The 13,479-nt window shown below is 43.5% G+C and overlaps 1 protein-coding gene across 1 annotated transcript in view; it reads right to left on the bottom strand.

Moving 5' to 3' along the window:
• Positions 1 to 13,479, bottom strand: part of DNAH7 (dynein axonemal heavy chain 7) — a 155,039-nt gene that overhangs the window by 22,862 nt on the left and 118,698 nt on the right. The window contains exons 51-55 of the mRNA XM_054722861.1: positions 9,512 to 9,638; positions 8,328 to 8,522; positions 6,742 to 6,834; positions 1,336 to 1,512; positions 6 to 167 (exon numbers count right to left, since the gene is read on the bottom strand). Coding sequence (XP_054578836.1) covers positions 6 to 167; positions 1,336 to 1,512; positions 6,742 to 6,834; positions 8,328 to 8,522; positions 9,512 to 9,638 — 754 coding nt within the window. The remainder of the gene's footprint in view (positions 1 to 5; positions 168 to 1,335; positions 1,513 to 6,741; positions 6,835 to 8,327; positions 8,523 to 9,511; positions 9,639 to 13,479) is intronic.

The following is a 13,479-nucleotide window of genomic DNA, read 5'->3' as shown; positions in this document are numbered from 1 at the left end:
CTCACCTCGCAAACCTTCTCAAGGGTTGGCATCCAAGAGGTGGCCAGGTGGCAGTTCTGAAGAACCACCCACGTCCCGTCCTTGACCGCTTTTTCTAACATCTTCATGGCGATGGGCCCTTGGCCTTGGCCAAGAGACAGAGAGCTAAGCTTCGTTCCCCCGTAGCCCTGTGTGCGAGGATAGCAAGGTGGGGGAGGGGAAGAAACAGCATTAGGACGGGAAACGTCCCCACGAGCCATGTCACTACTGGCTTATGTAGCTTCCTTCAGAGGTCTGAACACACGCGGCCCTAAAACGGCCTTACTGAATACCAACCCTATAACCGCTTAGGCAAAGGGCAAGTCGGCTCTTAACCACCGGCGAGTGCCGGGTCCCTCCATCGGCCCTCCGGCCTCTAGGAGTGCAGCCAACCAAACAGTAACCGCTCAGCTGGCCTGGGACGGAGGACGTCAGCCAGTCAGCCGCTGAGCTTTGAGAAGCGCCTTCCTCTCCCCGCTCAGCATCCCTATCTGCAAAGGAGCACCACCGTCATGTACCTCGTGGGACTGCTGTGAACACTGAGATAGAAAGTGCCAGAAACAGCTACAGCAAAAAGTGCTCCGGACAAGTGGTGGTGGTTTTAGAAATATCGGCTCTATTGCCGTAAACTGCTATTTTGATTAGACCCAAAGGGAAAAACGTCAACTCAAAACTGCCAACCGCTTGTTTGCTATTTTCTTGTTCTAGGATGTCTGAGGTAAGAACATCGACAGCAAGTCCATTTCACACTGAAAAGCTGGAAATATGCTTCTTAGACTAGAACCCGGCAAAGTGACCGGAAGGTAGGATTGTTCTAGAGAGTCGGGGGAGGTCCCCTTCAGAGGCTGGGAGAGAAGCCGGCCAGAGGGGGCCCCCAGGTCATGGTGAGGCTCCAATCTGTTAAATCAGCCCCAGCTCACACACGGGGCACATTAGGGCACGAGATGCCCCTCCCCCCAAAGGGAAAGCTAAGCCCATGCCCCCGGCCCGCATTCTGGTTTTATGGTTGCGATAAGGAGTGCTTCTCACATCAGTGTGGCCGCTTAGACAGCAATGTCCTGGGACTCTCAGCCTCCGCTGTCCCAAGTCTCTCAAGGGCTGAGTGAGCGACACATTTCTACCTTTTCCTCACCCCTTAGCATTTCAAGTATAAGCAAGTACATATATATATATATATATATATATATATATATATGTGTGTGTGTGTGTGTGTATATATATATAGTAATGTACACACATACAAACATGCAAACGCACGCGTGCGCGCGCACACACACACACACACACACACAGATAACTCCATCTATTCGAAGGCACCTGGTCATCAGCAAATTTGAGCAGGGCGGCCATGGGGTCGGCCCCCGGAGAGAGCACGAAAATGAGGGGCGCACAGCAGTTGCTGTCTGCAAACGCCTTGGACAGGTTAAAGGGGGGCGGTTCAATGAACGTGCGCCCCAGCTTGTTGGTTATAAATTCTTGCAGCATCGGAATGACCTGGAAAGGAACACGGGTGTGTTAGAAAGAATATTGCACATCTGCGAGGGGGGTTGACTTAGGTGTTCGTTAAGGTCAGTGGAGAGTCAAAGCCACTGCTGCATGTGAGTGCCTTTACCTCGTCCTGGTGAGGACGGGTGTGTGGCTGAGGGTGTGAGGGTGAGAGCTGACAGTGGAGGGGTCGCTGGGCTTACATTAGAGTTTTAATCCTCTCCCAGTATTTCTGCAGATGCACGCAAACATAGAAAAGGCATGGAAGAGGAACAATCCATTTGTAAGTACCATGATACCGAGAACCCAACAAACAAGGTGACACCTGTATTTTTTTTTGTTTTTGTTTTTTAAATATATTTTATTGATTTTTTACAGAGAGGAAGGGAGAGAGATAGAGAGTTAGAAACATCGATGAGAGAGAAACATCGATCAGCTGCCTCCTGTACACCTCCCACTGGGGATGTGCCCGCAACCAAGGTACATGCCCTTGACCGGAATCGAACCCGGGACCCCTCAGTCCGCAGGCCGACACTCTATCCACTGAGCCACACCGGTTTCGGCAATATATTGTAGGTGCACGTAAGTATTTACTGAAGGAATGAGTGGATGCCTACTCCGGGCCCTCCTTTTGGGAGGGTGGGATTCTAATGACAGGAATCCTAACCTCGAAGCGCAGACTAATAAACTCACCGGGAAGTGTTGTTTCCAGACAAGCTCTGTCCTGGTTTAGCTACCGTGAACGGGCACGGATGCCAGGCTCATCGCAGGAACAGAAGGTATCCAGGCCCGGCCTCGTCCTCCCACTTCCCCTTAGGACCGTGGTCAGCAAACCGCGGCTCGCGAGCCACATGCGGCTCTTTGACCCCGTGAGTGTGGCTCTTCCACAAAATACCACGGCCTGGGCGAGTCTGTTTTGAAGAAGTGGCGTTAGAAGAAGTTTAAGTTTTAAAAATGTGGCTCTCAAAAGAAATTTCAATCGTTGTCCTGTTGATATTTGGCTCTGTGGACTGATGAGTTTGCCGACTACTGCCTTAGGATTGCTTTCCCGCAGCTGGTCTTTTCTCATGAGATGAAAAACAACAACTCTCAACAGGAAGACGTCGCTTTCATGGCCCCCTCCCTCCCCAGGCGGACTTCCATTAGAGTTTTACAAACAGGATGAGCGCTCGGCCTCTGCGTGCCTGGCTCCGCTGTGGGTGAGTGTGAGGTGTGAGTGGCGCCCCTGCGAGTGGCCGGGCAGGTGGCCCCGCGCCCACACCCGTGGCTGGTGAGGCGGGTCACCTGTGGGTGCTGTGAGCAGAGACAGATGTCAGTGTTTCGGGGGTTTTTTGGTGGTTAATCCTCACCTGGGGATATTTTCCCATTTATTTTATTATTATTATTAATTTTGGAGAGAGTGGGAGGAGCAGAGACACAGAGAGAGAAACATCGATGTGAGAGAGATACAATGACTGGTTGCCTCCCGCAAGCGCCCTGACCAGGGCCGGGATGGAGCCCGGGACCTGCAGTCCGTGGGCTGACGCTCTAGCCATTGAGCCAAACCAGCCCGGGCTGTGTGTCCTTGTTAGCATTAAAACTGAACAAGGCTCGCTTGCTCCCGGGACTGAACCTCACTCCCGAGGTCAATGACTCTGTCGGCCGTTCAGTTTGCAAGGCGATTGCTGGGGTTTGCTTCTGTGATCCCATCTCGCCAGCAAGAGGCTTGTAAAGTGAAATCTGTCAGTAACAAAAATTACAGACTAATCTAGGCAACCGCCTTCCAAAAGGCAGGAGAGAAGTCTGTGGTCTCCCATTTATGTTTTCCTACGTATGGCAAGTAAGATTTATCAGCGGTCAGAGGAACTTATCCTATATAATAAAAGGCTAATATGCAAATCGACCGAATGGTTGAACGACTGGTAGCTATGATGCGCACTGGCCACCAGGGGGCAGATGCTCAATGTAGGAGCTGCCTCCTGGTGGTCAGTACATCCCCCTGTGGGAGTGCTGCTCAGCCAGAAGCCGGGCTCACAGACTGCGAGGGTTCCAGACTGCGAGAGGTCGCAGGCCGGCCTGAGGGGACCCCGTCCCTACCCCAGTGCACGAATGTTGTGCACCGGGCCTCTAGTTAACTTATATTTGACAAGTTTCTTAGTGGAAGCGGATTGATTTGCTTTTTGTTTACAGTTCAGGAGAGAACCGTGGCCAGGAGCTCTTCCTTTTGTAAATAGACCCAAACCTTCCTCACCTCAGTCTTTACCCGTTTGCTACGCTGCTTTGCTAAATGAAACCCCGTAGACTTGAATTTATAGACTGTTAAAGTTAAAGGAACCTGCAAGCCCATCTGATTGCTCTTTGGCGACCTAGTGAGCATCTTGTACATCTTTCCAAACACGAGCAGCAGAGAACCTGGCATCTGTGGACTCTTGCCTGGGTGGAGTTGGTTTTGAGGGGAGAGCAGCGGAAAGGAGATGCCAAAAATTGTGCTGACAAATAAAGGATATTATGAACCAGTGTTCACACAATTGCTAATTTTCCTGGTGGACATTATAGTATCCGATGACTTAGATATTGCAAAGAAATAAAATCTATGTGGTACTAGCCCAAATGTTAGCTCCACGCAGCACGGGTACTTTCTCTGGCACGCTAATACCACTTTACTTTGGAAAATGATTCTTTTAAAAGCATAACCTCCATATGTATTTTAAAATATATAGATTCCAAAATCAACCATTCACCACCAGAAATTGGAATACCTGAAAACGGTGAGATTGGAGGGTTTGCTAACGTAATAGCACACTAATAGTCATTTTCTATTAAGGATGACAGAGGTGACAGTTCATGTGGACAACCTATCACTTAGGATAAACTGAGTTGTGCCGAGTGGTAAACCATTTCCGGGTCTTGGTGGCTTAACCCAACGAAAGCTTCTTCTTGCCGCTGCAAAGTCACCGGGGTGTGTGGGCAACTAACGCTCCCTGTGCAGGCTCAGCTATCCACCTGCTCATGGCACTTCAGTTCTACACGTGATTCCACCACTCTGATGGCAGGAGAGTGCCCGGGACATCTCACAACAGAGTCCAATGCTCACGTGTTATTGGCCAAAGCAAGGTTGTATGGCCAATCCCCCCACCCGAGTGTGTGCAGAAGGAGAGCAGAACTGCAAGTCTTGCTGAGAAGCGTTAATGTCTACACTCATCCCTTAGCCAAGGAAGCCCGAGGGGAGACAGAGGGAGAGTTACAAGACGGGGCTAAAGAATTAGAACAGCTAACGGGTGGGGAACGTCCGGCCCAGGGGCCCTGTAAGGCCTGGGAAATCATGTGGCCTGGCCCTACCAACGCATTAGAGGTGAGCTAATCAAATGTTTGACCAAATGCAGCGGCTAATTTTTAAGTGGATAATTTTGTATGGCCCGAAAGTGATGTCATAAATATTCAAATGGCCCTTGGCAGAAAATAGGTTCCCCACCCCTGAAGAGAAGGATGAAACCACAAGTGGAACCTCAATTGATTTAACAACAAAAACATACACACAAACAGAACCCCTCCGCTTGAATATCTATCTCCCCAGCTCCATGAAAAACACGCTAAAGAGAGAATGAATATGGAAAATAATATTTGATCTATTTGGTAGCTCAACGTATCTTCAGATTAAAATGTCAAATTTTTTAAAACATAAAACCGGGGGAAAGATATTTACAAGATGAAATGGCTATCATTGGGAAATGGTTCATTAATCACTTTTAATTAAATTTAATTAAAACAGGAACAGAGGGTTCTTTGTTTTTCAACTATTGAGGCAAGAAGGTCACGAGTACATGTGGAGACATTTTAGTATAAAAGTCTTATTAGCTTAGAAAACAAAGTGAAAACCTTTGAAGATTCTAATTAAAAGTTCTAAAGGAGGAGGGCATCCTAGGCAAGCTTGGAAACATTTCCCGTCCTTCCTTATTAATAGCTGAGGCGGAACTTCTTGGGCTGAACCTGAAGTTTCAGTGGGGAGTCATTTTTCACACGGGCTACCCTGGGGACCTTTCGGCCGGGCCCGTTTAATAATGACTCTCAAACCACTGCGTCACTCCCGGCACCAGAGAGCAGGGCAGCCCTAGGCTTTCATGGGCACATCGTGGGCCCCTTCCTTCATGAAAACAATTTAAAAATTATATCTTACGATTGTTCTGGTATCATTACAAATAGAATACAGACTGGATTATACTCTCTGATCATAAAAGAAATGAAAACATCTTAAAAGTACCCCTAAAAGTATCGTGGGATCCCAGGCACTTTGCCTAACGGACGCTCGGGCCCTGGCCAAGTCACGCAAGGACTCCATGTGCTCACTGCACAGATGACGACTCACAGAGGAAGGAGGGCCTCCATCCCCCGTTAGCACTGACGTGGATGAAAACATTTTTAAAAAAAAATACTGCTCTCACCATCTAAGTTCTGCTTTCTTGTTTTGTTAGGATGGAAGTATTGTCTTATATTCCTTAGCAACTTAAATTGTGACTATGGTAAGTGCTGAAATAATTATGCATTACTTCTACTTGAGAAGGAACAATGGGTAATTAGGATATTTTTTTCAGTTTTTTCCCCCAATAGTGTCTCTATTTTTTCAGAGTATATGGATATCTCTGTGGACATGAACTATTGTACTTAAGTGAATACTTCTTTTAATAGAGTACAATTACATATCATAATACAAATCAGAATATTGATGAGTACTAAAATTTGCTGACATACAGGTCAGCTGGTAGATGGTTATATGATTTATTATTTGAGGAAAATAAAGCTAAAATTGTTGAAATTTTAGTTTGTAGTCAGCAATAATAAATGTCTTAAGAATAATATCCTATTAATTTTCCAAAGGCCAACAAAGAACTATATAGAACTAAGGATAGCATTCGAAGAACCAGATAGTATAGTATATTAGCTTGAGGTTAACATCATTGACTAATTTCATTGAAATTATAAGAATAAAAATGAGATTATAGCATAGAAAGGAAGTCGGCTGTGAGAAATTGGGGAAGCATACTTTAGAAGGAAGCCTCATAAAATAAATAAAGCTATAAAATGTAATCTGAATTCAGTGTGGTTTTAGTAACTATGCAAACTTTTGGAAAAATGGCTGTCTGAAGAGGAAGTGGGTCGTCCCCCGGCGCCCCACCCACTGTGATCCGGAAGGAACCCAGGTTTGCTGAGTGTGGAGGGAGGAGGAACCCCAGGAGCTGAGCTGCTTTCAGAGCTCACATTTACCTTGTCCGGCCTCAGGCAACGGATGATGAGCATCCTTTGAAAATCATTCATTTTGTCTTCCCAAGCTTCAGGAAAAGTCTCGTGATGTGGCTCCTGAAATTAAAGTGGCTATAATTCAACATTATTTTGGAGATGATTTCTAAAACTAACACAAAGCAGTATTTTGACTTATAAGACATTTTTTTCAGAGAAAACATAATGACTAAATGAAATCAAGAATGATAAATGTAAGTTTTATTAGGTCAGGGCAAAGCTATGAAATAAGGAATGAAGAGAAGATTGAAAACACCACAGAGGAATCAGAACCAGGACACGAACTAAGCAAGTTAATCTCAGTATGAATAGTAACCAGTAAATAAAATGATCCCTATTATGAAAAAAATAAATAAATGTGCATATGAAGCTTTATTCCCATTATTTCTCCAACGGCATGTAGAAGTACCTACCAGCTACTCTCATCATCTACTTATAAAAATAAACACTTATTACAAAAGAAGGGCATTTTACTAAAATTTATTGTTATTTCTTGTTTTGAACAATTTTTGGTACTTTTTTAAAATAAAGAATACTTGAGAATGTGCGTAGTAAAAAAGCCAAAAAAGAAAGAGAGCTATTACAACTGTATAAGAAGAGAGGAATCAAGATCCCAGGAGGGTGGCCTTGAAAAAAGGGGGACGGTTGTACCTTTGAAGCTTCAGGGCAGGCTACTCAGTATCTCAGATCAGAAATCTCCACGCTTCGGTATAGCGAACAAATTTCTATTTCAAATTAGAATGAAGCACTCACAAAACATATTTATCTCTCGGAAATATATTTGTGTTACTAGCAAGGAGAGAGCCAAAAGAGACCTGTCCAAAATATTTGACTTCATGCCATGCGTAGACACAGTCTAGCCATCATGTGTAATGCAACAAATACGTGCCCAGATACAAAATGTTCTCCACGGACCTGCCTCTTTCTCGCCTCCTCCCAGCTTCCCCACACACAGCTCTGGTAAATTAAACCCAAGGAAAGCAGAATGTCAAGAGAGTAGAAACAAAGGAATAGAAAAAAAAATGTAACTGGGAATTGGCAAAATATTAGCACTTGTACCTAAAAAATTCAGGAAGGCAACAATTTCTATAATGTTAACTACAGTAGTCTTCAATTAGCAAGACAGGGCTTCATAAAAATATTTGAGAAATATTAGCTTTTCCCTCTCCTCAAATGGCATGTGATATGAAATGAAAACATTAGCTTGTATCCTGCATTCAAAAAAATCTAAACAATAGCTGTTTTGTAAAATGTCAGCTCATCTGCTCTTAGGACTGCCAAAGTATAAGTAGATACTAAATAAAAACCTGGCATGGAAATTAAAAAGTAGTATTTTTAAGGACCATGCAACTTTCATGCATCTCTGCACTTCAAGGAATTTGAAGTTCAAACAGAACCACTGATGTAGAAGGTGGTTCTACACTTCGATATTTAACGTCTGACCGGCTTACTTAAAGCTTACTTGAATCTTGTTTGTATTCAAAAATAAGAACATGTTATGGAACATTTTCTCCACTTAAAAACTATGGAAAGCAAGAGCATCGACAACATACCAAACTGTCATAGACTCTTTTCCACCCGTCCTTTAGGTGCATAAACTCCTTCCGAATGGCTTTAAAGGTGGGCAACTCATCCAGGCGACATATCTCATCCCAGGACTTCTGAGGAAGCCACATACAAGGGTTCGTGTAAGGGTTATCCAGTCCGATGCCGCCCGTGAGCAGAAATCTCCACTCAGCTTTATTAATCTTTTGGGGGAAAAAGAAAAAAAAAAAAGGCAACATGAATAGTCGGAAGTGAGTTCATCACGTAAATAGTAAATTTACAGCTGTTTTTAAAAATTGACAGTTGATTTTCAAGTTTCAGGTGTGGTTCCTATGAAATCCTATAGCTGCTGAGATAGTTCAGTACTTATCAATGAGAAACCATTGTGTCTATCACAATCATTTTTCAAAAATAGTTCCATCTTAAAAAACTACTTTTCGATCATTTTCTCCAGAATTACTCATTTAACATGAAAACCTGAACTTATTCTATTTGGATATGTTTTTCCAAATGGCTGCTTAGAGTGTTGCTGGCGCCAGAAGTTGTGGAAAGACAGAAAGCCATCAATCTGCCATATTTTTAATTATTTTCCATAAGATATAAGCAAGTGCTGTTATGAAACTTCTGCAAGAAATGCAAAAATAAGTCCTTTACTCCTTCAGAATTCCACCAATATATCACCATATGAAATCAAGAAGTCTTAGACACATAAGTGTACAAAATACTGAATTTACACACCGCCAGTCCTCCATCCTCACAGCACTTCCTTTATTTTAAATGAATGGATTTCAGACATAGGAAAATGTGTGAAGGGTATTGTTCAACACCAACAGATTTGTCTAACTTGCACAAGTTCTTAAAAACATCGCCATTTATGCTGTTTCCTGATGTAAACATATCAACAGATTTAGTACATTTATATGCATATTTACATAAGATTCTAATAGAAACGAATTTATTTTAAATGGAAACATACACAAGTTTAAATAATGGTTATATGATGAACTCTGTGTTTAATTTGTCACCTCTGAAATCCAGTGTAGTAGTGTTGCCTTGCCTTAATTATAGTAATTCTTTTTGTTTAAGTATTTACAACTCTTTTTACTCAGGTCCCGCTACAAATGCACAAATCAGGACATCAGTGAGTCGGCGTTAATGTGAGGGGCTCCCCCGCACGGAGAGCAGCACTGACCGCGTGCTCGTGGATCTGCAGGTTCACAGTGAGGCAGAAGGAGAAGAGCAGTTTGTCCTTCTCGAAGAGCGAGCGGCACACGTTCACGTAGAGGGAGTAGGTGAAGTGGTCCCTGAGAATCTGCAGCCTGCGGGGGCGGGGGGGGCGACAGAAGGAGAAGTAAGTAATACAAACGTGTTACACATTAAAGAAGGTGCTCGAAGGAAACTTACCATACACGAGGTAGGTGTATGTTACCCAGTCAGCTTTCTGGTCAGTTACCCCCTAACAATCAAGAGTCCTCAGCAGCTGAGTGCACTAATTTGAGAGGCACACAATGGTGAAACACCAGTAGAAGATAATCTATTCTCAACTGATTTTTAAAAATTCTTCCTTTTGAAAAAAAAGAAATCAATGCATGCTATATTAATCTATTACATTTAAAGGTTTGTAGACTATTTTTAATAAAATATTTCTTGGAGTTAAATTTGATTTCTTTATTCTATAAGTATTTCTAAATATTCCATATTATATGTTAAATGAAAAGACCAAAATGTATAGCTCCTTTATTAAATTAACATTAAGTTTAGTAACATGCTACTCTTTTCATAAATTTGCAAAAGCTGGAGAAATCACAAAACTTGATAAACTGCATTTTTATTTACCACAGAAGACAAAACATGCAGATCACAATATTTGCAACTAACAACTTTCTAGTGCGTGCTAACATGTGATCTGTATTCACAATAAATCTTAAAATGAATAATACACTTTAAGCATTTTTACTTAATTATCTTCCAAGGGAAATAAATGAGCATTGAAATAAAAAATTTAAAATACTTTTATTCGATAGGTTATAAAAATTATAATATAAATGAACAAAACATTTCTAGAGAGCTAGTGATTGATATAGATTACTTACAATTAGAAAATTGTGGTACATTCATAAAGTGGTATATTGTACAGCTACTAAAAATTCTGTTTCAGAAGAGTATTTAATAATATGGAAAAAATGATCTTGTAGAAGTGGGGGGAAAAAAAGAAAGAAACCTCGTGTGTGTGTGTGTGTGTGTGTGTGTGTGTGTGTGTGTGTGTGTTTACTTATATGTATTTCCGAGAGAGACAGAGAGCAAGAGAGAGATTTCAGTTTGGTCCCTGTAACAAAGTTATATCCTAGTTAGATTTTTGTTTCAGTACTTACGTATTTTTTGCTATAGTTATTTATTTTGCTATAATAAATTTTGATACATTAAAATTTTTATAAAAAACAGATGATTCAAATTATTTTGGCTATTGCATAGTATCTATATATACAAAAGCCCAGTGACTGGAATGGCGGAATGACCAGAATGACTGGAACGACTGGTGGCTATGATGCATACTGTGACAGCCAACGGGCCTGATCTGGGCCTTGATCACCTCCCGCCTTCCCACTTTCCCCTTCCACACTGACCCGGCCCCCGATCGCTCCCAACACCCTGATCGGGGGTGGGGCTGGCTGGCCAACCTCCTGCAGCCCCTCTCCCCTGCCGTCCCGGCCTGATGGGCCCCCATTGGGGTGGGCCAGCTGGACCCCACCCGTGCACAAATTCGTGCACCGGGCCTCTAGTATACCATAGTAATCATAACATGTTTGCTTGCACAGTTAAATAATAATCATTACAAATAATAACTATCAGAAGACAAACAAAAATGAAGTCCATTTTTTCCTTTGAATAAAAGGAAATGAGAGAGAAGTTTAGACAATGTTAAGATTCTAAAATAACTTGTTAGTCTGGTGTTAGATGCTTCCCCTGACTTTTGGGGTAGCTAGAGTTCAGCAGCTAACTGAAGTCCACAGCTTCTCTGGTGCTTACCAATGATTGACAGATAAATGACTCCTAGAACTCATTCTAACTTTAATTTCTGAATGGGAGTTAGCCTCTTTATTGAAAACCCTTATTTTACTAAAAAACAAAATAAACACGCCTGGCTAAAAGATTGGAGCTCTGTTCCGCAGTGTTTACCAATACGGACCCCATGTACACCCAGTGGTCATTGACTCCGTTCTTAGCTACATGCCTACCATACATGTTACATGGAAAAGCCAAGTACAAGAATGTCGAAGGTGGCAACAATTCAGAATAGTTCCAAACTGAAGCTACCCAAGTTGTCCTTGACAGCAAATGAATAAAAATTTGTGTAATAGTGTAAGGCTAAATAAACATTTAAAAATCAGGGGTTTAAGTCTCCCTTCTGACAATAAGAAAAGAGATTTCCTGCCCCTCCGTTTTCTTAGACCATTTACATTTGAAACTTAAAACCGGGAGTCCTTCCTTCTCTCTCTGAGCCGCATATGAATGCTTTGGAAAGCGTGGGCCTTGTGCCAGCTTTCTGACCCGGACGCCTCTCTCGGAGACTGAGAACCGGCTCTGTGAAGGTGCAGGGCGGGACACAGCGCCTGCCCCCAGCGTCCACGGGAGGGTCACGGTCTAGCTGAGTGCCTGCGCTACCTCCTGCCAGGAAGACAGCAGGCACCTGTTTTTCCTCTGGGGAAGGCAGTTTGCTGACACCCACCATCACTCACCCCGGGGGCTGGCCGAGGGAGGGAGAGGGTTCTATCTTAGCAATCTCCTCCGGATCATCCGTGACGCACAACGCATTCTGGTTTAAGGCTCATTCCCTAAGAAGACTCTGTCTTGGCTGCGTTGTGGAGAGGATCTGGCCGGGAGAGCTTGTTCTTATACTCCCCACCAATATGCTCGCCCCGTGGCCTGCTCCTGAACCCGGGAGTGAGTAAGCCTGCACCACACGCAGCAACAGGAATCTCACAAACACAGGCTGACGCAGATGCCAGACCAAAGCGCACACACTGTGCCAGCCATCGCCGCGCTGTGCTAGAACAGGCCACGCTGACTCGGGGGGGTGGGGACTCAGGGCAGTGACTGCTTGGGGCAGGGTCAGTGCTGAGGAGGGAACAAATATGGCTTCGTCTGGGCACTGGTACTACTGAGGATTCCTGCATGTTTCTGTCTGTCCTCCTATATAATAAAAGGGTAATATGCAAATTGACCCTTAGGGCGGGACGACCAGAACAACCGCTCCACCAGTCACTGTGAGGCGCACTGACCACCTCTCGGTCCCCTCCCCAGCTGGCAGGCTCCCATTGCCCGATGGTGAATGGGGTACTGGGGATGGGTAGCAGGGGACACGGGCGGCACCAGGCCAAGGTCCCCACCCTGCTGGTCGCCCCACCCACAAACAAAATTTAAACTCTACCATCATGCATTTCTTCCCTAAAAACCCCACTTTCCCCTCTCCCTCTGTTTCCTGGATCATAGGCAGACATCTGAAAAACTGTTTGCCAAGCATCAGTCTCACCCCTTTATTAGTCTCATACTCAAGCTTGTCAAATAATGAAGGATAATGCCAAGAGAAAATGCTCAGTCTAAGAACATTCAACATTCAGCAAAATTCTACCATCATAAATGCAGGAAGGGAATTGAGATGTCAGGAGATTAGCAATTATTTGAACTGTTAACTGCAAGTGAGAATTAGTAACCTGAGTTTCCTTTGGGCACAAACAGCGAAGGAACAGGTATCTGGCTCATACTGATCAAGGACGTTACAAAGGGCAATGGCTGCAATGAGTTATTTTCTCTCTTCATTTTGTGTTAGACTCTATTAAAAACATGTTTTACACCAAACTAAAACTGATCTCACTGGCAACAAAATGAAATTTTATTCTCATTAAGGTCTGAATTCCATTACTGGGTGTAATAGCCACCAGTAAAATTAGGTATCTTCTGTAAATATACCGAATGGTCACAACAGGAGACATTTTTTTAAAAGCCTGTTACTTGACAAAGTTTACATATGCGTATATAAAAATGTGAATTAGTAACTTCTGGAATACAAGCTTACAGAGGGTAAGAGTCATATTTCTTAGGGGTCTGAACTATTCTTTCCATTTCTCCAACCACAAGTCCATTTTGCAGATGTTAAAACGA

Source organism: Eptesicus fuscus, chromosome 11 (genome assembly GCF_027574615.1).
Source record: "Eptesicus fuscus isolate TK198812 chromosome 11, DD_ASM_mEF_20220401, whole genome shotgun sequence".
Classification (NCBI taxonomy): domain Eukaryota; kingdom Metazoa; phylum Chordata; class Mammalia; order Chiroptera; family Vespertilionidae; genus Eptesicus; species Eptesicus fuscus.
Note: the sequence above shows the minus strand (reverse complement) of the source record. Positions and strands in the feature narration are given on the sequence as shown.